Source organism: Scyliorhinus canicula, chromosome 2, assembly GCF_902713615.1.
Source record: "Scyliorhinus canicula chromosome 2, sScyCan1.1, whole genome shotgun sequence".
NCBI lineage: Eukaryota > Metazoa > Chordata > Chondrichthyes > Carcharhiniformes > Scyliorhinidae > Scyliorhinus > Scyliorhinus canicula.
The window spans coordinates 157,750,731-157,776,579 of record NC_052147.1 but is presented as its reverse complement, the minus strand read 5'-3'; the positions used below and the strand labels follow the sequence as shown (position 1 = coordinate 157,776,579).

The 25,849-nt window shown below is 49.1% G+C and overlaps 1 protein-coding gene across 5 annotated transcripts in view; it reads right to left on the bottom strand.

Annotated features, from left to right (window-relative positions):
- Positions 1 to 2,792: 2,792 nt before the first annotated feature.
- The window catches only part of ahr1b (aryl hydrocarbon receptor 1b), a 217,215-nt gene continuing 194,158 nt past the window's right edge, over positions 2,793 to 25,849 (bottom strand). For all 5 annotated transcript variants that reach the window (XM_038788103.1, XM_038788110.1, XM_038788107.1 and 2 more), the window contains 2 exons: positions 18,729 to 20,172; positions 2,793 to 7,027 (listed from right to left, as the gene is read on the bottom strand). In XM_038788103.1, the coding sequence (XP_038644031.1) occupies positions 6,878 to 7,027; positions 18,729 to 20,172 (1,594 nt within the window). In that variant the 3' untranslated portion in view covers positions 2,793 to 6,877. The remainder of the gene's footprint in view (positions 7,028 to 18,728; positions 20,173 to 25,849) is intronic.

The window sequence follows — 25,849 nt, the reverse complement described above, 5'->3', positions numbered from 1 at the left end:
TCCCAGTGGGTCCGAGATATAAAGCAACAAGTCACCTGCATACAGCGAGACTGCGTATTTTACCCCCCTCCCCCTGCACTATCCCTCTCCAACCAGTGGCTCTATTGCCAAGGCAAAAAGCGCCAGAGAGTGGGCACTCTTGCCTTGTCCCACGGTGTAGCCCACCCGATTTGTCTGTACACTCACTACCTGCACCCTATACAACATACTCATACACTGCCCAGTCCAAAAACCCCTGCCCGAACCGTCCCTGCACTTCCCACAAACACTACAACTTCACCAAATCAAACACCTTCTCTGTGTCCATAGTAACCGTCACCTCCACATCCTGTCCCTCTGGGGGCATCATTGTCACATTCAGTAATCTCCTGACATTCTCCAAAAGATGCCTCCCCTTTACAAACCCCGTCTGGTCTTCCCCTATCACCCCCAGCACACAGTCCTCAATCCACGAGGCCAAGATCTTTGCCAGTATTTTGGCATCCACATTTAGCAACAATATAGGACGATAGGACCCACACTGCTCTGGATCTTTATCCTTCTTTAATATTAAGGATGTGGAGGTGCAGGTGAATCCTGAGGAAGGAGCAGTGCTCCAAAAGCTAGTGTTTGAAACAAACATGTTGGACTTTAACCTAGTGTTGTAAGTTTTAATATTAAGGATATGGAAGCCTGTGATAATGTATGGGGGAGCTCTCCCCTTTCCCTTGCCTCATTACATGCTCTGACCAGCAAGGCCCCAGATCCCCAGAAAACCTCATAAAATTCTACAGGGAACCCATCCGAGCCCGGGGCGTTCCCTGCCTACATCACCTCAACCAGTCTAATGGGGGCCCCCAGCTCCTCCTCCACCTTGGAGATCTCCAACCCGCATAGGGATCGCTGCATTCCCCCCCCCCCCCCCCCCCCCCCGGTCGAGGGCTCCAATTCATAGCGCCCCTTATAAACCTCCTCAAAAACCCCATTCACCCCCACCGGATCCAGTACCAGTCTTCCCCTCCCATCCTTCACCCTTTCAATCTCCCTCACTGCTTCCTGCTTTCTAAGATGGTGAGCCAGCATCCTACTCGCCTTCTCCCCAGACTCGTACACTGTCCCTCTGCAACTGCCCCACTGCCTTCCGCATGGACACCAACCTAAACTCTATCTGGAGCTTTTGCCGCTCCTTCAACAACCCTGCCTCTGGGGCCTCCGAGTACCTCCTATCCACCAGAATCTCGTCCACCAGCCTTGTCATCTCTGCTCGTTCCACCTTGTCCCTGTGCACCCAAATCAATATAAACTCCTCCCCCATCCACTGCCATTAGTGCCTCCCATAGCGGTGTGGCCGAAACACATTCCCCCGAATGGCAGCCCTCACCCGCTCACACACCTCATCTGTTAGCAACCCCACATCCCCACCCCCCCGGTCCACTTGCAAGTCCACCCAGTACGGTGTGGTAAGAAATCGCTGAATACCCCGAGTCAACCACCCTCGCCAGCAGCGTCTTGTCCACCACTAAACAATCGTTCCGTGACTACACTGTGTGCACATGGGAGAAGTACGAGAACTCCTTCACCCTCGGCCTCCCAAACCTCCATAGGTCTGCGCCCCCCCATATGCTCCATGAACCCCTGCAGTTCCTTCGCCATCGTCAACACCCTTCCCGGCTGCGATCTCAACCAGTCCAACCCTGGTTCAATGACCATGTTAAAGTCCCTTCCATTATCAACCTGTGCGAGTCCAGGTCCAGGATCTTTGCTAGCACCCACCTCATGAACTCAACATCATCCCAGTTTGGGGCATAGACATTCACCAAGACGACTGGTGTCCCCTCCAGCTTCCCACTTACCATCACAAACCTACCTCCCGAATCTGCTATAATATTGCCCACCTCAAACGTCACCCACTTTTTTTATCAGCACCACCACCCCCTGCATCTTCATATCTAACCCTGAATGAAAGACTTCCCACCCTTTCCTTAGCCTAGTCTAGTCCCCAATCTTCATGTGTGTTTCTTGCAAAAAGGCCACATTCACCTTAAAGCTCCTCAGATGCTCGGCCATTTGAGTGGCCCATTCAGCCTTCTCTATGTGACCAGCTTGGTCAGGGCATCCCGCTCCCTCCCCTGCCGACAACCATACCCCTTCTTGGGCCCGCACCCCGGGCCATGTCATGCAACCTTCCCGGCCCGTCCTCAAATACTCATCACCACTGCCTCCCATTTTACTATTCCACAAGAGCCATACCTTTGTCAGCAGCCCCCTTCCCCTTAAACAACACTCCTGCGCCCCTTCTGTTACACTAACCACCTGCTCACCCCACACTGCGCTCCTGTTAACTTCTGTTAACCTGGTAGCCCCACACATGGCGCCAAACCTCCTACCCCCACTGATTAGGAGGCCATTTTTAATAATAATAATCTTTATTAGTGTCACAAGTAAACTTACATTAACACTGCAATTAAGTTACTGTAAAATTTCCGAGTTGCCAAACTCCGGCGCCTGTTCGGGTACACGGAAGGAGAATTCAGAATGTCCAATTCACCTAAGAACATGTCTTTCAGGACTTGTCGGAGGAATCCGGAGCACCCGGTCTGCACTGAGCCTTGAGCAGCTACCCATGTCCACTTCCCCGTCCACCCCTCCGTATCCCCGCCACCCGTAACCTAGCCTACACATCCCCGGACACTATAGGACAATGTAGCATGGCCAATCAACCTAACCTGCACATCTTTGGATTGTGGTGCACAACTATGTCAAATTTAATCCAGGAGAAAATACTGAAAAACTCATGTGTATGAGTAAAACTCTTAAGGTGTCTGCTCAAAATTTTTATTGTTGAGAATAAAGTACATTTCAACAGGCAATGGACTGGGACATACAGATTGTGATCATTCAATAAATTGGGTTATCTTATTTAAAAGCTACAATAAATCTTGCCAGGTGTTACATCTAATAGTAAAATAAATGTGCGCAACATATTAAATTCGACAGCTTCAGAAAGCTTGACTTCAAAATTAAATAAAAGTATAAATAAATATAATCAAGTGTCGGGCAGTTCTAACAGTGTGTCGACATAATGGCACCAGTGGACGCTCCAAAGTGTTAATAACAATTAAAATTCTACATTCAAATTACACATCAATTAGTCATAACTATAAAACATTAGCAATGTACAGTAAAAAAAAGTTACACGGTACTAACCAAACTGACCTACATTTGTGACCAGAAAGAGGTTTTATAAAGCAGTGCTTCAAGGTGTGCTCAATGCAAATCTAGAAATTTCACATTACACTATTTACAATATATATATATATATATATATAGGTTTTATATTTATGCGTTAAAGTCAGACTTTAGCTTTGATTGTCAGCGCACTTAAGTCCAATATTGATTGTCCACGTTGCATCGGAAGGAACTGAGCTTAAAATACATTTCTCTTTTCCTTCCCTCTCAATTCCTCTTTCTTTCATTCAGGAGGCTCCTTCTGACTCTTACGGACAGCTGTTTCCATGCTCAACCTAAGTAGGAATTCATCACACACAATTCCGATCTCTTGAGCATTCTGGATTTTAATCACTTCACCTTTGGTGGTAATGTCTCAAGTTGCCTGGACCCCCAAACTCTGGAATTCTCTCCCTAAAACTCTCCACCTCACTCACTCTCATCCTTTAGGGCGTTCCTTAAAACCTATCTATTCGACCAAACTTTGGGCCATCTGCCCACAAATCCCTGAATGTAGTTTGGTGTCTAATTTTGATTGTTAGCACTCCTGGGAAGTGCTTTGGGGCATTTTGCTACATTAAAGATGCTATATAAATATGACTGTTGGCCGTGCATATCTGATGGCACTTCTTGTGACGTATCCATCAGAGAATCTGATCTTCTGCTCACCGAAGATCCAAATACGTACCAGAACAGAGGAGCACAGAAAGTCCTGCTTCTTGGCCGTCCTACAGATCTTTCAACTCCAGAGTTCAGCAATGCCTAAGCTTGTTTGCGGGGTAAAACATTAATGCAGCAAGTTCTGCCAAGAGTGAAGATGGTGCATATTGAACTTGTGCTGCCTGGTCAGTTGGAAACCTTTATGCCACTGGCAGAGGTCACCATTTGGGAATTGATCCTGGGACCTCAGTTACAAATCTTTTGGGAATCTGAGGAGGGTAAAATTTACCCTTTGTGAAAACATGCTGCACATCTGTTTACTAAAGGACACTAGCTTGTAAATGCGATGCTACGCTAATAAAGCCTGCTTTTAAAAATCAAAGCACGTCCATCAATTTATTTCTGTGTGGGACATTCAAATAATAACAAAGCATCCGTAAAATGTCAGTTTAACCCTCCCCCACTGGCCCGCAGTAATTCAAGTGTCATCTCTTGGAAAGTATTGTAAACATTCAGAAAAAAAGCAGTGTCTTTAAACAGAAATTGTTTCTTTCCTATTTCCTTGAACATTTTAATTTGCTACAAAAATATTGGGGGTGGGGAGAGTGGAAGCGGCTGTGCTGAAACATCCAACCAGAGTGTCCAACCAGAGTTAGCAACCTTACTGTCAAGTTATGGGAGGTCAGAGCCTCTAATTGGAAAACCCCATCAATTCTCATGACTTCACTGAAGTGGCTGACAGCAGACAGGATTGAAAGCAAATAAATTCCACTTCCCCAAATTGAAACCCTACCTGCGAATCAATATTCTGACCCTTTTACTGAATTATGGCCAGGCTCTGAATAAATGATTAGTGACTCAGAGGAACATTTCTAGTGTTCTGCTTAAAGGATTAAAACAATGTGGTGTTGAGGTAATTCAATATAGCTTTGCAGGAGAGGCCATTAAATCTTTTTGAAGAATTTTGTTTCCACTGATTTGGTGCTCTCTCTGCAATAATCAAACTTACAGATACCAATGAGCTGACACAATTTCATACAAACTCGACAGGATTTTTCACCTTTCACACAACAGTAACAGAAAATACCTTTTTTCATCTGAGCACTGGTGCAGAGACAGGGGAGTTATCATCTCATTTCCTTTGTAACAGGCTGCCTTGCCTACACTGCAAAGTGGAGTTTTCTCTGGGGTAAGGGCTGGGGATGCTCAAGGGGGAACATTTTCATGATCCTTTATTTTCCTTTATTAATTTCCTTTATTTTTTTTTAATTTAGAGGACCCAATTCTCTTTTTTTCCCAATTAAGGGAAAATTTAGCGTGACCAACCTACTTACCCTGTTGTGGGGGTCAGATCCACACAGACATGGGGAGAGTGTGCAAACTCCACACAGACAGCGACCCGCAGTTGGGATCGAACCCAGGTCCTCGGCACTGTGAGGCAGCAATGCTAACCACTGCCCCACCGTGCCGCCTATTCATTTTCTTTAATTCAGTTTTACAATTTTACAATGGATCTTGAAGCACAACCTTGCAGCTGTTACTTAATGTCAGATCAGCTCCACCCTGGCTCACCTACCACCTCAGCAACACACTACACTGCAAAGTTACTTGCTACGCCACAGAATGAGGTGTCAGTGGAGCTCCTGGCTTTTAACGGATTTACATAAATAAATTTTTTAGAGCAGCTGTTGCCAACACAATACTCAAACCATTAACAGTGTACTATGCCCTATCATAAATCAATATGTAAGATTTTAACATGTATAAATAAGCAAGTGATTAAATGAAATTTAAAATAATTACATAGAGATTGAATACTGCTCTGTGACATGACACACTATAACACGCAATGTTATCAATCAGAACTAAATCTATTATCACTAATTGTCAATGTCTGAGGAATCTGATTCCAAAATCTAACATTATCTGGGACTTTGCATCATGCAGTTTAACTTTATCAATCAATCACTGGGGGGATCAATTTTTGTATTAGTTGATTGAAAGGAGCCATCACAGCAGAGTCCATTCAGAACTGGCAGATGTTGAGGCTGAGATCAAACATGCTGGGCCAGGGATAAAAACTGGGATTGTCCTGGGCATTCCCCCAATAATACTTCCAAAGCGTTTCAACCCTTGACTCCTGTGGTGAGGAAGTCTTACCCTTGGTAATTGAAAAGCAGACTATTGCCTATTTTACGCAAAATAATATTACAGGACTAACATTTACTTGGGTTTAAATCCCGCTGCGATGTGACCATTTTAAAATCTTCATGTTGTCAAATGCGAAATAGCTTTGATACTTTACTTCAAATTGCTTCAAGATATCAGAGGAGATTTCTTTATTTGACTCGGTGATATCCTCCACTGTTTTAGGTGTTCATGATGTGGAGATGCCGGCGTTGGACTGGGGTGAGCACAGTAAGAAGTCTTACAACACCAGGTTAAAGTCCAACAGGTTTGTTTCATATCACTAGCTTACAGAACACTGCTCCTTCCTCAGGTGAATGAAGAGGTGACTGAGGTGAATGGTGTTGACTGAGGTACCATTTCACAGGCATCTAGCCTAGATCCTTCCTGTACCTCAGTAAACGGGGTCATTAGTGACCCTGTTGGAGGAAACGCCAAAATGGATAGCACCCAGTTTCCAGTTGGTTAGCGATGGGGAACATGGTTGAACCATGGCCAACTGAAATCGGCCAATTTTCAACCTTTAAATTCCTCCGACTGATTTGCATCAGCAACAGAGGTGGTTAGGCAATGGGAATGAGAGGCAACTGGCTTTGCACCCTGCACCTTTCTTTCTCGCAGAATAACGTAACCCATTTTCCTTCATAATTACCACCCGGGGTTCATTTTGTTACCCACAATTTTTTTCCGCCCCCATAATAATAACTTGAGGAGATTGAGCAGGTAGCGTTGTAAAGCCAAAAGTGCCTTGTATCACATCGGAAATCTTCTATCTTCACACACAGTCCTGGGGCTGATCCTGAGCTGACCTTGTGGCTGGATGTCACTGAGGATAATAATCAGTTGTGGGTGGGTTTGGATGGATTTCCGCACCAGGATGCAGTCTGTCTGAGGGCACCGCGTTCCCACTGGGATGTACGCAGCCTCCAGGAAATGCCAGGTCTCCGCTGTTCAAATTGCAGCTGCTCCCCACCTAGGAACATGGTCACAGAAAGTAGAAAGTTATGAGGTTAGATTTGCTATTATTAATGAGTCTCCAAGTGTGAACTTGTAATTGGTGGATTGCATACTCGAGCTGGTGCCTGGCACCACACGAAGGCATGTCTCTAAGCCTGAATTAGGATTATCCTTTTCTTTTTTAAAAAATATTTTTATTCTCCACCTTTTTCACATTTTCTCCCGAATTTACACCCACCAACAGTAAACAATAATCAGCAACAAATATGTCAATCCCCATAACAATAACAACTATCCCATCCTCCCACCAACCCCCAAACTTCAGCCCGCATATTTACATAAACAACTGACAAAAAGGAATTAGGAAGTACCCATAGTCACCCTTAATACACCCATCCCCCCCCCAATTAATGTTCGATGTTATCTAGTTCTTGAAAGTGCATAATGAATAATGCCCATGACTTGTAGAACCCTTCCGTCCTTCCCCTCAGTTCAAACTTAACCTTCTCAAGAGTTAAGAATTCCAACAGGTCCCCCCGCCACGCCAGGGCACAGGGTGGAGAGGCTGCTCTCCATCCCAGCAGGATCCGCCTTCGGGCGATCAATGAGGCGAAGGCTACGATATCTGCCCCCGCACCTGTTTCCAATCCTGGCTGGTCCGACACCCCGAATATGGCGTCCCGGGGACCCGGGTCCAGTTTCACATGCAACACCTTGGAAATTACCCTAAAAACCTCCTTCCAGTAATCCTCCAGTTTTGGACAGGACCAAAACATATGAATGTGATTAGCGTGTCCGCCCCCCCCCCCCCCCCCCCCCCACATCTTCTACTCCTTCAAAGAATCGGCTCATCCTCACCCTCGTGAGGTATGCTCTGTCTACCACCTTCAGCTGTATGTGCCCATGTGCCCAACCTCACACATGAGGAGGTGGAGGCATTTACTCTCCGGCGCACATCACGCCATACCCCCTCCTCTATAACCTCTCCCAACTCTTCCTCCCACTTTGCTTTGATCCCTTCCAGTGGTGGAAAGGGATAAGTATACCCCGCAGAGCAAGAGTTATAGCTGGGGGAAGGGCAATTATGATGCCATTAGACATGACTTAGGATGTGTTGGTTGGAGAAGTAGGCTGCAAGGGTTGGGCACACTGGATATGTGGAGCTTGTTCAAGGAACAGCTATTGCATGTTCTTGATAAGTACGTACCAGTCAGGCAGGGAGGAAGGGGTCGAGCGAGGGAACCGTGGTTTACCAAAGAAGTGGAATCTCTTGTTAAGAGGAAGAAGGAGGCCTATGTGAAGATGAGGCGTGAAGTTTCAGTTGGGGCGCTTGATAGTTACAAGGAAGCGAGGAAGGATCTAAAGAGAGAGCTGAGACGAGCAAGGAGGGGACATGAGAAGTCTTTGGCAGGTAGGATCAAGGAAAACCCAAAAGCTTTCTATAGGTACGTCAGGAATAAAAGAATGACTAGGGTAAGAGTAGGGCCAGTCAAGGACAGTGGTGGGAAGTTGTGTGTGGAGGCTGAGGAGATAAGCGAGATACTAAATGAATACTTTTCGTCAGTATTCACTCAAGAAAAAGATAATATTGAGGAGGAGAATGCTGAGACCCAGGCTATTAGAATAGATGGCATTGAGGTGCGTAGGGAAGAAGTGTTGGCAATTCTGGACAAGGTGAAAATAGATAAGTCCCCGGGGCCGGATGGGATTTATCCTAGGATTCTCTGGGAAGCCAGGGAAGAGATTGCTGAGCCTTTGGCTTTGATTTTTAGGACATCATTGGCTACAGGAATAGTGCCAGAGGACTGGAGGATAGCAAATGTGGTCCCTTTGTTCAAGAAGGGGAGTAGAGATAACCCCGGTAACTATAGGCCGGTGAGCCTAACGTCTGTGGTGGGTAAAGTCTTGGAGAGGATTATAAAAGATACGATTTATAATCATCTAGATAGGAATAATATGATTAGGGATAGTCAGCATGGTTTTGTGAAGGGTAGGTCATGCCTCACAAACCTTATCGAGTTCTTTGAGAAGGTGACTGAACAGGTAGACGAGGGTAAAGCAGTTGATGTGGTGTATATGGATTTCAGTAAAGCGTTTGATAAGGTTCCCCACGGTCGGCTATTGCAGAAAATACGGAGGCTGGGGATTGAGGGTGATTTAGAGATGTGGATCAGAAATTGGCTAGCTGAAAGAAGACAGAGAGTGGTAGTTGATGGCAAATGTTCAGAATGGAGTTCAGTTACGAGTGGCGTACCACAAGGATCTGTTCTGGGGCCGTTGCTGTTTGTCATTTTTATAAATGACCTAGAGGAGGGCGCAGAAGGATGGGTGAGTAAATTTGCAGACGACACTAAAGTCGGTGGAGTTGTAGACAGTGCGGAAGGATGTTGCAGGTTACAGAGGGACATAGATAAGCTGCAGAGCTGGGCTGAGAGGTGGCAAATGGAGTTTAATGTGGAGAAGTGTGAGGTGATTCACTTTGGAAAGAATAACAGGAATGCGGAATATTTGGCTAATGGTAAAATTCTTGGTAGTGTGGATGAGCAGAGGGATCTCGGTGTCCATGTACATAGATCCCTGAAAGTTGCCACCCAGGTTGATAGGGTTGTGAAGAAGGCCTATGGTGTGTTGGCCTTTATTGGTAGAGGGATTGAGTTCCGGAGCCATGAGGTCATGATGCAGCTGTACCAAACTCTGGTACGGCCGCATTTGGAGTATTGTGTACAGTTCTGGTCGCCTCATTATAGGAAGGACGTGGAAGCTTTGGAACGGGTGCAGAGGAGATTTACCAGGATGTTGCCTGGTATGGAGGGAAAATCTTATGAGGAAAGGCTGATGGACTTGAGGTTGTTTTCGTTAGAGAGAAGAAGGTTAAGAGGTGACTTAATAGAGGCATACAAAATGATCAGAGGGTTAGATAGGGTGGACAGCGAGAGCCTTCTCCCGCGGATGGAGGTGACTAGCACGAGGGGACATAGCCTTAAATTGAGGGGTAATAGATATAGGACAGAGGTCAGAGGTGGGTTTTTTACGCAAAGAGTGGTAGGCCGTGGAATGCCCTACCTGCAACAGTAGTGAACTCGCCAACATTGAGGGCATTTAAAAATTTATTGGATAAGCATATGGATGATAAGGGCATAGTGTAGGTTAGATGGCCTTTAGTTTTTTTTTTTCCATGTCGGTGCAACATCGAGGGCCGAAGGGCCTGTACTGCGCTGTATCGTTCTATGTTCTATGTTCTATGTTCTATGGTGCCTTATCCTCTTCCATACACCGCTGACACTACTCCCTTCTCCAGTCCCCTTGTCGTCTGCACCTCCGCCAGCAATGTGGAGGCCGGTCCCTCCGGGAAGCTCTGTATCTCCTTCCTGGCAAAGTCCCGATCCTGCATATATCTAAACACTTCTCCCTGCTCCAGCCCATACTTCGCTTCCAGCTCCCTCAATCCTGCAAACTGACCCCTAAGAAAGAAATATTTTAGCGTCTTAATCCCCTTCTCTTCCCATTTCTGAAAACTTCCATCCCACCTCCCTGGCTCAAATCTGTGGTTCCCCCGAATCGGCATTTCCCTTGACCCTGCCCCCAACCTGAAGTGTTGGCGAAACTGCCTCCAGCTTTTCAATGAAGCTATTATAACCAGACTCCCAGAGTATTTCCCCGGAGCTATCGGGAGCGGCGCTGTTGCTAGTGCTTTCAGTCCCGACCGCCTGCACAAACTCTCCTCCATTCTGACCCACTGGGAATTAACCCCTCTGACCTTCTCCACATTCACCGCCCAGTAGTAGTACATCAGGTTCAGGAGACCCAAACCCCCTGCCTGCCTAGGATTATCCTTTTCTTGAGGCTTTGCAAATTCTGTGTTCAGCCACTACCTCCAAGAAAGTAATGCCCCGTCACCAATTTGTTGGCAACATCCTGCTGTCGCCTTAGTTACCATTCTACTTATGAAAAATGAAAATGAAAATCGCTTATTGTCACGAATAGGCTTTAATGAAGTTACTGTGAAAAGCCCCTAGTCGCCACATGTGGGATTGGATAGAAAGTCTAGTCAATGTTGAGGGTCATCAGAATGGAACCTTTAGCTGATGAGTGTTGAAGTTGCTGTAGCTGTTGATGTGGGTGCAGCAGTCAGTCAGGAATGGTAGCTCTGACTGACTTAATACCCCTCCCCATTAACCAAGGGCATTCAGAGTCACTGCACTGTCCAGCTGAGATGAATGAACTGGGCCCAGCTTTCCCCAGACTGGATGGTTCAGTCTAGCTCTGGGGTTATTCAATGGGAGGCTTCTTCCTCCAGCTGTGCCGTGCTACACTACCCACTCTCTGATGGTGGCTCCAAACATGTTCCCTTGAGGACTCAAATCAGCAGTGAGCTGGAACTGAACACGAGACAGAATGATTTACCAGTCACGTTCTCCCCTCCTATCCTGGGTAGGGAGTGGTCCACACACTCAAAGACTTCAGTTCACCCTCCCGAACTCCCGAGTCTCTGAGAGAAAAGGAGTGATCTCTCCCACTTTAAGGGGAGTGGAGAGTGGGATTTGCTGCACAGCTTTGTGTTGTTTTCTTGCGTCCTCTTTAGACTGAACCAGCCCAACACAAGAATGGAAATGTTGGTGCGTCCTGCTCATGCTCAATACACACCAGATGCTGTCACTGTGTGAAAGCTGCTGTTTCCGTTGCACTTGGAAGACAGAGCATGTAGCTCTGGGATCCAAATCCGGCAGAAACCTCGCCACCACAAAGTGCCTGCGAAATCTGGCGGCACTTTCCCTGATGTAAACTAGGGCGGAGTTCAAATGTAGCCCAACCAACCAATGAGGGTCCTTTTTGCATTGCAATCTCAATTAAAATCAGTTTGGGCTGTCTCAACATCAGGTGCAACTATACAGCACAAATCTGCCCATGATGTGGATGCAATCGGCATGAAAACAATTGTCTAACTCCAAGAGGTAGAAGAATTCGCTCTGTGAAAATCAGATATATTTATGCTGGTTGCAGGGTAAGAGGTGAAGTTAGGATTGGGGCACAGTACCTAGGAATTGCCAATGGCAGCACCCTGGCAAACTGGGCTGCCAGTTTCATCGATTATTACCGGCTTCACAATGAAACTGAATCTTTCTGGTCTCAGCCGCGTCTCACTTAGTCACACTCCCATCTCCTGAGTCAGAACGTTCAAGTCCCACACTTGAAACTTGAACTTATCTGTGTGGAGTTTGCACATTCTCCCCGTGTCTGCGTAGGTTTCCTCCGGGTGCTCCAGTTTCCTCCCGCAGTCCAAAGATATGCAGGCTAGGTGGTGGGCCACGATAAATTGCCCTTAGTGTCCAGGGATATGCAGGTTAGGTGGTGTTACAGGGATAGGGCGAGGGAATGGGCAAGGTAGAGTTCTCTTTGAGAGGGTCAGTGCAGACTCAATGGGCTGAATAGCCTCCTTCTGCACTGTAGGGATTTTATTCTGTAGTTCTAACACAAAAATCTAGGCTGACACTGTGCAGAAGCTGCATTGCCAGATGTGCCATCCTTCAGGTAAGGTGCTAAACCTAATTCCCACCTCCCCTCTCACAGGATGTAAAATATCCCATGGCACTCTTTCAAAGAAAAGGGGACGGTCTCCCCAGCATCGTGGTCAATATTTATCCGTCAATCAATATCACTAAATCAGATTCTCTGGCCATTATCACTTTGCTGCTTGTGGCATCTGGCGTAAAATAACTCCTGCATTTCCCACAAGAGTGGCTACACGTCAGTGCTCCAGTCATTATAAACCACTTTGGGACAGCTGGAGACAGTGAAACATATGACAGAAATACAAGCCTTTCAGTGTTTTCTTTTTCCTGAAGGACCATAAGTTTGGTGAGTAAGCATCGGAAGAGACTACACACAGCCTGTGCAGTGCATTTATAAACCAGTGCTAGATGTGGTACCTTTTTACCTTTCTTGCTAACATTTTGAAAGGTCTAATGACATTTTGGAAGGTCTAATGCAGGTAGGGAATATACAGTGAATGGTAGAAACCTCAAGAGTATTGACAGTCAGAGAGATCTAGGTGTACAAGTCCACAGGTCACTGTAAGGGGCAACACAGGTGGAGAAGGGGGTCAAGAAGGCATACTGCATGCTTGCCTTCATTGGCCGGGGCATTGAGTATAAGAATTGGCAAGTCATGTTGCAACTGTATAGAACCTTAGCTAGGCCAAACTTGGAGTATAATGTTCAATTCTGGCCGCCACACTACCAGAAGGATGTGGAAGCTTTAGAGAGGGTGCAGAAGAGATTTACCAGAATGTTGCCTGGTATGGAGGGCATTAGCTATGAGGGGCGGTTGAATAAACTCGGTTTGTTCTCACTGGAACAACGGAGGTTGAGGGGTGACCTGATAAGAGGTCTACAAAATTATGAGGGGCATAGACAGAGTGGATAGTCAGAGGCTTTTCCCCAGGGTAGAGTGGTCAATTACTAGGGGGCATAGGTTTAAGGTGCGAGGGCAAGGTTTAGAGATGTACGAGGCAAGTTTTCTACACAGAGGGTAGTGGGTGCCTGGAACTCGCTGCCAGAGGAGGTGGTGGAAGCAGGGGCGATAGTGACGTTTAAGGGGCATCTGAACAAATACATGAATAGGATGGGAATAGAGGGATATGGACCCAGGAAGTGTAGAAGGTTTTAGTTTAGATGGGCAGCATGGTCGGCTCAGGCTTGGAGGGCACAATAATTAAGGGGGGAGAGAGCTAGCTGACACCAGAAATGCAGTAAGTTGCACTTATAGGCCAGAATTCTCTGTCTTTAGGAGGGTCTGTTCTTGCCGGCAGCGCACCCCCGCCCAGGGCTTTCCTGGCAGCGTGGGGAGACTTCAATGGGTATTCCCATTGACAGAGAAATACGCGGCTGGGAGAAATGGAAATTTCCATCCATAGTCTCCTGAAAGAAAACAGTAGGTTTCCCAAAGGTGGCCACTTAACCTGGTTGTGGTGATTATTTGCTGATTTTAGCTCATAAAGCTACTTAACATTGGATGTTCTTTAGAAAAACGAGTGTCTCAGAGTTCAGGTAAACGTAGTTAGTTGGTGACCAAGGCATAGTTTCATCTAAAATGATGTGTGTACAGTCATCAGTATACCTAAGTGTGAGAGTGTATTATAGTCTTTCGTTCCATATGTGTCTTTGTCTTTCTTTTAAGTTAACAAATAACTTTATTAATTGTTCACACATAAGGGCGGCACGGTGGCGCAGTGGTTAGCACTGCTGCCTCACGGCATTGAGGACCCGGGTTCGATCCTGGCCCTGGGTCACCGTCCTTGTGGAGTTTGCACACTCTCCCTGTGCCTGCGTAGGTCTTACCCCCACAAACCAAAGATGTGCGGGTTGGGTGGATTGGACACACTAAATTGCCCTTAATTGAAAAAAAAAAGGAATTGGGCAATTTAAATTAATTTTTAAAAATTGTTCAGACAACGACTGGGCTGGTGCTCATTGGGTTGTACATCATTCCTCCCATTATACCAGAAAGAAACACATACATCAGTAAGAACCAGCGTTCCAATCTACCCTTCTGGGTTTTGGGATGCTGTCGCATTTAACATCAGCATGTTCCGTAACATCTGGGATATTATGGGTTGATGTTGCTGGATCAGTCTGGTGAATGGGTGTTTTGTGTTATGACACCATTTAGGTCATTGTAAAATGCTCTCCTTTTCAGTCCCAGTTTTCTCTTCCCCAGGTGCTGACTGGGGTTTGTGAGAGTCAACATTCCCTCAGGTCCCTCACCTCAGTGACAGTTGCTTTTGCAGGAGAGTTGACAGAGGGTGCTGTTCTAGTACAATCCAAACCTGTACAAGTCCACGCAAACCTCCCAGCCATAGAGAATGAACAGCAACTGGAACCTTGACCACTTTCCTCATGTTCTGAGCCACCACTCACTCAGGGAACCTGAGGCTAGCCTGTGTGCCACACAACACTGTCAGTCCTCAGAACACTAACTTTAAAAAATAGAAGGTTAATTGATGGCCATTTTTATTTGGAATCACACAATTATGAGAACTGCTGATCTTAGCCCCACTCTGGCAAACATTTGAGTTCGGAGGAAGCTAAAGAGAGGTTTCAGATTAGAGATAGCCCAGGTTAGATATTGACTGACGCTCTTTCAATACTGCGTCACAAAAGCCCTGAACCCTCCAAATAGCAGGATTTTCCTGAAGCTGCCAATGGCGGGCATCATCACAGGTGGGATGGGAACATTTGAAGAGCAGCCAAAAGCCAATTTTGCCGCATTCCAAATTTCCCAACTCACCTGGAATGATGCCCGTTGTTGGCAGGATCGGGAAAATCCAAGGCTGTGACATCTTGACACTCTGCACACCAAGTGAAATGTGGCTCCCTCTTCAGTATGATGATTTAGTGCTGTGTTAGACAGTTTGATGTGGTAGACAGTTTCGCACCAGGGACTAGACCGTGATTAACTCCAGAATCATTTTACACGGAACTGTCCCCACCAGCAAATGGGAAAAAAAATGTTTCATTCCAGCTGCATTTAACGAGGGCACAAACTCCTTTATTTTAAAAGTCATATCTTTATTTTCAAATCCCTCCATGGCCTCACCCTATCCCTATCTCTGGAATCTCCTCCAGCTCCACGACACTCAAAATATCTGCAATCCACTAATTCTCAATTTTAATATCTTCACCGTGCCTTCAGCTGTTTGGGACCCAAGCTGGGAATTCCCTCGCAAAACATTTCACTCTCCAAACCTATACCTCCCTTAAGACTCTCTTTAAAATCTACCTCTTTGGCCAAACTTTTGTCCATTTGCCCTGATATCCCCTCCTATGGGTGGCTAGCTATTTTTGCTTTATAATACTCCTGTGCAGCACCCTGAGGTGTTTTATTATGTTAGAGGTACAAGTTGAATCTCGGCTGTCATTGGAATGCAGTTCTGTGCTTGGGAGCAGCACACTTCTACACCAATCAAACATATTTTTCCAAATCCTGCACCATCACATCTGGGATACTCCCATGATCTGGTCCTTCTGCTTTCTCCTCTATCCCTCATCTACTGGCTCCTTTGGAGACATCAACGTTTTTTGTAACCGAACGACACAACTGGCTGAAATATTGAGAAATATAGCATCAGAATTGGAATTAAAAGTCCCTTCCTATTTCTTGTGGGAAAGGTTCCATGCAAAATGATTCTGGGGCCCATCTCAATCCTGGGCAATGTTACTCTAACTCACCCGTCTCTAAATTGGCAGGATCTGGGAAAATACTGCCTCATTCCCAAATTTAATCTCCATTAAACCCTGTAGAATAATAGCAGGTGGGGTATAAATCCATCCAGTATTTTCCAATAAAGTTTTCCCTCAGTCTTCCTTCCTAACTGGATGAGCAAGATTTTGCTGCATAGTTTTCCCTGGAGCGACACAGCGGAACAGTGGTTGGCACTGCTGCCTCACAGCACCAGGGACCCGGGTTTAATTCCGGCTTCGGGTGACTGTGGAGTTTGCACGTTCTCCCCGTGTCCGCGTGGGTTTCCTCCGGGTGCTCCAGTACCTCCCACAGTCCAAAGATGTGCGAGTTAGCTGGGGTTATGGGGTGAGAGGGATTGGGCCAGGGAGTTGACCTAGGTAGGGTGCTCTTCTGGAGGATTGATGTAGATTAGATGGGCCGAATGTCTTTCTTCTGCACTGTAGTGATTCTATGGCCAGTCAACCACACATACGAGATGTTGTGCTGAATGGTCAGGCTCTGCCAGAAATCCTAAATTCAGAACAGTGGAAACTTATGAATAAGGAAGGAATATTCCTGTCGAATAAAAGCAAAATACTGCAGATGTTGGAAATTTGAAATAAAAACGGAAAATGCTGGATAAGCTCAGGGGGTCTGTCAGTATCTGCAGAGAGAGAAACAGTTTCTAGTCCATATGGCTATCGACAGAAACATTGGGTGGAATTTAACAGAAACATTTCTAAGTTCATTTGTGGTGGGTTTTGTTGGCGCGTTCTCCACCGCTATCAAACGACACTCAATCACTTTTTTAGCACTGGGGGGCTGAACTCAGAAATCGGGCCAGCATTTTGAAAGGGTGCCCGATCTTTAAGTGAGCTTCCATCCTCCACCCATGGGCAATGTCACACCCCACACAAATGGGTATTACCCCATACCCGCCAAGTGAAGACACCTCACTAAGCTCTTCAGGTCTCCCCACACCCCCTTACAGGCACCCCCCCTTCAGGACCCCAACCCTTCAGCCACAAATCTCCCAAAGGCCCCTACTTACCTGCCCTGCACCCCCGCCAAACTTCAAACCACCGCCAACCTGCCTTTCATGGGCATGGCCATCCTCGGGTCCTGACCCTTGGCAGTGCCACCCAGCCACCCTTGCACTGCCACCCTGACAGTGCTCCTGCCAGCTTGGCAGTGCCACCTGGGCATATTGGCAGTGCCAGGATGGCAATGCCAAAGTGCCAGCTGGGCAGTGCCAAGGTGCCCACATTACAGGAAGAGGGCCAGATAGGCCCTGCACTATGCTTACCCACCAAGAGGCCTCCAATAGCCCAGGAGACCCCCCTCCCCCCCCAGGTGCCGCTCCACCTGGTCCATGTTTGTATGGACTTGTACTGAAGGGCGCCCAGCTACAGCCTTAGGCACTGTTTGGTCATGCCCCCTTTCGACAGTATTCTGATTTTGACACCTCGTGTGACTTGGGTATATCCCTCAAGGTGTAAAGACTGCCAGGAAGGCCGTGGAGGCCTCTCCTGGGATCTACCAGCCGCGTTGCGCTCTTGCTCGAGTGTAACGTGGCCGGTAGACACTGCCCATTAACTGTGTTTCTCTCTCCACAGATGCTGCCAGACCTACTGAGTTTTTCCAGCACTTGCTGCTTTTATTTCATTTAAGTCACTCCAATTTCTTTAATCTGCTGCTAAAATACTTTGCAAGTATACTCCCGAATGTTAACAAGTATACCCGAGTACTTAATGAACTGCAAACCCTCTGTTCCTGCCCCACCAATACAGGAACTAATCTTATCCTATCCTTCCCCCTAGAACCATCAGGGGCGGGATTCTCCCACAACTGGCCGGATGGCCCGACGCCGGCACCAAGAGCGGCGTGAACCACTCCGGCGTCGGGCTGACCGGAAGGTGCGGAATCTTCCTAGGCCGGAAGCGGAGGGGTTCCATGCATGTGCAGACCGGCCAGTGTGTTCCTGCGCATGCACAGGGGAGGGTCCTTCTCTGCGCCGGCCATGGCGGAGCCCTACAGTCGGTATGGAAGGAAGGAGTGCCCTCATGGTACAGGCCCACCCGCAGATCGGTGGGCCCCGATCGCGGACCAGGCCTCCGTGGGGGCCCGAATCCCCCCCCCCCCCCCCCCCCCCCCCCCCCCCCGAGGACTCACCTAGCCGACCTACAAGCCAGGTTCCGCCGAGATGGGCCACGGTCATTTCACGCTGGCGGGACTGGCCAGGAAATGACGGCCGCTCGGCGCAACGGGGCCTGGAGAATTGCCAGGGGGGCCGCTGCCAATGGCTCCCGCGGTGCGGCGAAACCCCGCCTGAAAACCGGCACCGGAGAATATGGCAGCCGGCGTCGGAGTGGGATTCACGCCGCCCCCCCGGGGATTCCCCAACCTGATGTGGGGCAGAGAATCCCACCCCAGATTCCTGCTCCAACAGATGTGAATAAATAAGTCTGTCAGCTGGGTGGCAGCTGTAGGCTGGTTACCTTGTGGGAGCTGTCCTGAGATACCAAAGCTGCTAAGAACCCATAAGGGTCCACCGCAGGCTGCAGTTGTTCTGGAGATAGATCCGCAAAGTGATTACTGGAAGGATTCAAGGGCTGATACTGGCAGAGTGGTGTTCCCTGAATCTGCTGCTTCTGTGGGAAAGTCTGATAAGTAGATGATGTGGTTAGAAAACCCTGATACTGGCCATCCTCACCGCTTCCTCCATTCATTGTTAACCCCATGCAAGGTGCCCCACTCATGTGAGAACCTGAGCTTGGAATGATCCCACTTGGAGCAAGAGGCGGACATGTGGACTGAGGTTGCTGATAGGAATCCAGGTTCTGACCAGCACAATAGCCAGCGAGGTGATCCAGTTTGTAAGAAGCGACTTGATCGGCTGCTGACTGGCAACTGTAATTGGGCCATCGATGATTAGCTCTCAACGGGGAGTTTGCTGGGGAGTGGGAATGCATCCCATTGATTAGAAGCTGCTCGTGGCTTTTTGGTTTAAACTGGCACTGTGTGTGCAGGTGCACTTTGAGCTGTTGAAGGGGTTCCTCCTGAGTCATTTGAGGCTGCCCATTACTGGGTTCTAAGTGCTGACTCCAGGGTTGGTCATCCTGCTGGGCCTGTAGCAGGAGGTCTTGCTGCTGGAGTACCTGATGGGCTGAATGGAATGCCTGCTGGTGATGTTGCAAATGTTGGGAGGAATACTGAGCCTCTTTTTCCAGAGGTTTGGGTGAATATACCAAGAGGTTTGTGGCCAACGTTTGGGAAGAATCCTGTGTTGAATATGGTTGCTGGATTCCAGGGAGTTCCTGATCATTTTTAGTCACAATCGAGTCATGGACATAGGATAAAATCTCCCCATTTGTCAAAATGTCATTTAATGACGGTATGTACTCCGGGTTCGTATCCAACCTCACCATCCTCTCATCAAACAGCAGGAGCTCCAAGTCGTCTGCACCAAGTCCCAGATTTTCAAGTGCACTGAATAAGTCGCTATTTAAACAGTTCTCTTCCCCGGCCAGATTAAGGGAGTCCAGTGTGGACAGCAAGGGATCGAGCTGCCCAGCATTAACCCCCTGCTGGCCGAGCTCACTTGTATCGCTCTGCCAGGTATCCCCTGCTGTGCATCCAGAGCCACCAGCCTCGCTGAAGAAACTGCTGCTGTAAGAATGCTTGGGCTCCGAAGCAGGGTGGCACACGTACACAGACTCGTCCTGTTGCATCATCGCACCTAAAAGGGAACTGGGATCCACATTTCTCTGTTCCTTCTCAGTTTTACTCGAGGCATTCTTTCTTCTTCTCCCTTTGGCCTGGCAAGGGTCAGGGAGTCCCGGATTGGAGCAGGCTGCTTGGTACAGCAAGGCCTCTCCTGTGGCAAAGGTGAATGGCAGATGGAGCGAACGTTTCCGGAGCTCCTCCCCACCTTCCTCATCCCTGTGTAAGTGGAAAATAACAATAAGAAAAAATTAGTCACCTCAAATGCCTAAAATATCATATGGGCGTATAGATTAGGCTTCAGGTAGTTACATCAGCTCAGTACTTGGAAAATGTGAAATCAAACATCATCAAAGACTTAAAATCGACCACCCCCTTACAACACTATTGCTCATTGCGAAAATGCACCACACAGTGTGATGTGCCACCATGCACAATTTAAAACACATCCAGGGTCCATCTCCAGTTAGGTGATCAAGTTAGGTTGGACTTAGAGACAAGATCATGGGCGGAATTCGGGGGTCGGAGATTCGCCCGGGGCTGGCGTAAATCCCGCCCCCGCCGTGGCTGGCATTCTCCACCACCCGGGAATCGACGGGGGCGGGAATCGCGCCGCGTCGGTCGGCGGGCCCCCGCGGCGATTCACCGGCCCGCGATGGGCCGAAGTCCCGCCGCTGTCAGGCCTCTCCCGCCGCTGTCAGGGCGAGCGGGCCCTGGGGTCCTGGGGGAGGGGCAATCTGACCCCGGGGGGGTGCCCCCACGGTGGCCTGGCCCGCGATCGGGGCCCACCGATCGGCGGGCAGGCCTGTGCCATGGGCCACCATGGCGGAGGCGGAGACCCCCTCCATCGCGCATGCGCCGAGGTGACGTCAGCGGCCACTGATCCTCCGACGCATGCACGGACTCACGCCGACTCCTTTCGGCCAGCCGTTGCGCCAAAGGCCGATCGCGTCGGTCAGCGGGGCGCCAAACACTCCGGCGCGGGCCTAGCTCCTAAAGGTGCGCCAGGACCCCCCCACCCTGCCAGATAGGGGAGAATCCCGGCCCACATTCCTGAACTTGGAGGGAGTCAATATGAGCGAGGATTCCCACTTTAGATCACTTCCTGAAAATGGAACATGCCCAGGAACAGGATAAAGATCAGTGTCAGGGTGGGCTGTGATACCACCATGGTTGGGTAATCTCACAATAGGCAAGGTAAAGTCGCAGATGACAGTAGGCTGCTTTCCTCTTTGAGGGGAGAGTTGACTGGTGGTGATTTAACCTGAGGGTCACCACACCTCAGGCGAGGGGAAAGGGTGCGAAGGCAGGGTTCTCATGAATAACCTCCCAATACACTGAGTCTGGACTCTCTAGCAACGAACAGCATCACGTGGAACCAATGTCTTTCAGGGGAGACAAAGAGGGGAAAAGATGAAGAATAAAATAAGCAGATGAACTACACAACTTGGGTTATTTAAATGATCAAATGATTAGGGCTAAGGAGTGAGGTGAATTTGTTTGAGGGACATCAGATGCTGGAAACAGAGCAATGAACAACATTGAACGCTCCCAATTCATCCATTGTCCAGGCTGGATCGTGTTCATAATGCAAGATGGTAAATAATCCCCACTGCACTGACCTGGAAACCCTTCAACCACATCAGATAGTCATTCCATTTCTGTTTAAATCACAGAATGGATATAGCACTAGAGGCCAATCGGTCCATTGTGTCTGTGTCAGCTCTCTGTAAAATCAATTCACCGTGTCCCACTACAATGGTTTCTCCCCGTAACACTACAAATTCACTCTTCGTGGATGCTTATCCAATTCCCTTCTAAAGCCACAATTGAACCTGCAGCCACCACCCTCTGAGGCAGTGAATTCCAGATCCTAACCACTCGCTGTGTGAAATGTTTTTCTTCACTTTGTCTTTGGTTCTTTTCCCAATCACCCTAAATCTGTTCCCTCTGATTCTTGAGCCTTCCACCAATGGGAACAGTTTCTCCCCATCTACACTCTCCAGAACCCTCAGTATCTGGAACTACTCTATCAAATCTCTTCTCGGCTATCTCGCCTCGAAGGGGAACCAGATCAGCATCTCCAATCTATCCACACAACCAAAATCCTTCATCCCTGGGACCATTCTCATGAACATTTTCTGCACCGTCTCCAATTCTGGCACCTACTTCCTGCAATGCAGTGCCCAGAATTGGACACAATGCTCTAGTTGTGGCTGAATTAGTGTTTTATGCAGGTTCACCATAATTTGCTTTCAAAATCAGATCAAAAATTAAAGGCATTTTTTGTGTGTGGTTTTGCAGATTGCCATAGAGTTTTAGCCTGACAAGATAGAAGGCTTTCAGGTCGTTCCTGAAAGGGTCTCTCTCCAAAGGTCTGCACAGAAATGCAATTGAACCTGATTGTTAACTTTATTTACAAGTGGCATTTAAACTGCATTGGGTTGCTTAATTGGAATGTATATTGACAGGTGTAGGTAGGGAGTTAAAGTTTTTTGCACTTCTATTGAAGAACTTTATAGCTATATCTTTGCTGTTAATATGGTTAACTCTGTGTTTACTTTAAAGTTTTTTAAAATCATAAAATATACTTATTGGTCAGTGTTATCACTCCTGTGGTTGAGTATGCTCTCCTCACAGGGCAGAGTGAGGGTGGAATCGTCACTCAGGAATGCCATTTCATTTCTCCATCCTCTGTTTCTGTGGACACACCAAGAGATGCTTGTCTGTGGTGCCTCCAGAAATATCTTGCTATCCAGTTCACATGAAGAATGACCATTTGCAAAGGGACCAAGTCCAGCAACTGCTCGGCCTTCAGAACGCAAACAACTGGGAACAAAAACAGGGGAGGGATTCTCTGTTTTGACGCCGGAGCTGAGTCAGTGGACTTCCACAGCAACTAAATTGGCGCTGGTTCCAGAGCAATTCATGATCCATTAAGGGGCTAGCACTGGCTAGCACTGGGGAACTCGAGCGATTCCAATGATAACGGAGTCTGATTTGCCTGGGTCGGGATTGCCACTCGAGAGACTAACAAGTTGCAGCCGCATATCAGCACTCCACTCCCCACATACACTCATCCCAGCCAACAAGGTGGCAGCACAAAGAATGGCACCCCAGATCACGGACACAAAGCTGGAGATCTGCTGAATGCCATGGAGGAGAGGCGCTCCATTCTGTTCCCTGGGATGGGAAAGAGGCTGCCACCCGCCGCCATACACCAGGCGTGGGTGAGGTGGCAGAGGCCACCACCAGGACCGGCTAACAGTGCAGGAAGAAGCTGCATGACCTCCTCAAGGCAGCCAGGGTGAGTAGGCAGTACCGTTCCCCTAGTATTAAACCTCATCGCACACAGCCATAAATATCCCCTCCCCCGAACCCCCCACGCAGGCAGTGAGCTTGCTTCCCACCCTGCACTCAGGCCAGCACCCATACTGCTCGCCATGGCCGGAGCCCTTCTCACAACGACCACCAGCTGCCCACACCCTATGCTGCTCGAGTCTGACTGCCTCACACTGCGCCTTCTGTCTTCCCCCCCCCTTCCAGGAGAACGCGGTGCATAATCACAGAGAGAGGAGACCACCGGACTTGTGGCCCTCACCGCCATGGAGCAGCGGGCACTAGACATGGTTGGTTGGCCCGGAGAGAGGTCAGTCACAGAGGCAGAGGTCGACAACGGGCAACCAAGTGGCACCGCACCATCTGGGACACCCGAGCAACTGCTGGACCCATCCAGGCCTGGACGCTCCAGAGGACGGCCACCAAAGGGGACATGGGTCGCAGGGTGGAAATCAGAGCAGGCCCCCTCTACTCCTGATGTACCATCTGCGGCTCCACCTCGACATAGCTTTAGAGCAGGTCATCATCATCCTCTATCCCATGGCCCAGACCCTCTGTTACTACCAACCCAGGCCCTGCACCCATGTAGTGAGGCAGGTAGGAATCACGGAGGGTGAACACAGGAGCGGGTGGTCGATTGGAAGGGGGTGGGTGAGATGGGATGTTCGTGCTGTCAGCCTGGCCCCCTTGTCAAACCTGGTGGCGATTACAGTGTCTCGTGCACGCTGACCTTGGTGCACGCGTTGTGCAGCTTTCTGTGCCTGCCCGGCCATGTGCCCTTCCCACCTGGCCCTCCTCCACATCCTGCTTGTCGGATGAGGCCCGGTGTTCATCCCCCTTCTCCAGTACGTCTCCTCTCCTGTGCGATGTTGTGGAGGACATAGCAGGCCTCCATGATGTGAGAGACCCACCTAGCTCTATACTGGAGGGCCCCTGCAGAGCGGCCCAGGCACCTGATCCGCATCTTCAGGATGCCAATGCACATGCGATCACACCTCTGGTCACTGTATGGGTGTTGTTGTAGTGGGTCTCCGCGACGGTTTGTGGCCCCCCAGATAGGCGCCATCAGTCACGACTGCAGCGGATAACCCCTGTTGCCCATGAGTCAATCTAACAGCTTGAATTATCATAGAATTTACAGTGCAGAAGGAGGCCATTCGGCCCACTGAGTCTGCACCGGCTCTTGGAAAGAGCACCCTACCCAAGGTCAACACCTCCACCCTATCCCCACAACCCAACCCAACACTAAGGGCAAGTTTTGGACACTATGAGCAATTTATCATGGCCATTCCACCTACAATGCACATCTTTGGACTGAAGGGGGAGGCTGTGTTTCGAAGGTGCCAGGAATCATCGAGTGTGCCAGGATGAAGGCGTCATGCACACTGCCCATGTATCGGGCACAGACGTGCATGATGCGCAGCTCATGGTCACACACCACTTGCACGTTCATCAAGTGGAACCCCTTTCAGTTTGTGAAGACCTATGTGTCATGGGACGGTGTTCATGGGGGGCATGCATCCCGTCGATCACCCCCTGGACCTGGGGCATCCTGGCAATGGCCGTGAATCCCGCTGCCCGGGCATCCTGGTGGGCTCAGTCCACATTGAATTTGATATATTGTGCTGGGCAGGCTTACAGGGCCTTCGTGGCAGGATGGTTGCACCTGTGCACTGAGGTCTGTGAGATCATGGACAGGTTGCCGCTTGGCATCTGGAAGGACCCCAAGGAGTAAAGGTTCACGACGACCATGACCTTGAGTGGGTGCACTCCCCATACCCCTGCGGTGCCAGGTGTGGCATGATTCTGCAGATATAGCGTATGGTTCCCCCTGCTTCGCCGGAGTCTTCGACGGCATGCCTGGACACGAGGCCTTATGTGGCGCTTCTTTCCCACCTCCTCTTCCTCGGTCTGTTGGACGGCCGGCTCTCCATCCTCACTGGCTAGCTCCTGTTCCTCTGGGCCAGGCTTCGCTGTTACACGGCCCTCCCTGAGCGGCTCCTGCTCGTACAGCCTCAGTGCCCAAGGCTGCAGCGGCCAGATTGAAGGCCACCATTCCTGGTTGGATTCTGAAGTCCATTGTCTCCAGGAGGTGAAAGGCAGACACGTTAGCATGGTGTTTACCCCCATGCCCAACCAGGTCCAACGGGCAATGGTGGCCCCTGCCTGCACTGCAGCCCCCGCCTCTGCATGTCCTCCTCTCTCTCCTCCCCCGTCCCCAAACCCACCACTGGCCGCTGCCCCGGAACTTTGCCCTCCACACCCTGTCTGTACCTGGCACAGTGGAGACCTCTGTCTCCAGCACCTGTCCCTGCTAGCAGGTGCGCCAGTGGATAGTGCTACCCATGCCAGCTCTGCAGCCCCTGTCCAGCACCCACCTGTAGGGGGCTAATGTGGGTGTCCCCCTTGGATGGACCACGTGATGCCCCACCAGCGGTTGGCGCCCGCTTCTGAGGAGGGGGTTGTGGAGTGCGGGGGTATCCACATGGCTGGTGTCATTCTGCTCAACTAGGGGCCACGGTAGGATGGTCAGTGGGGTGCGCAGCAAGATGGCTGC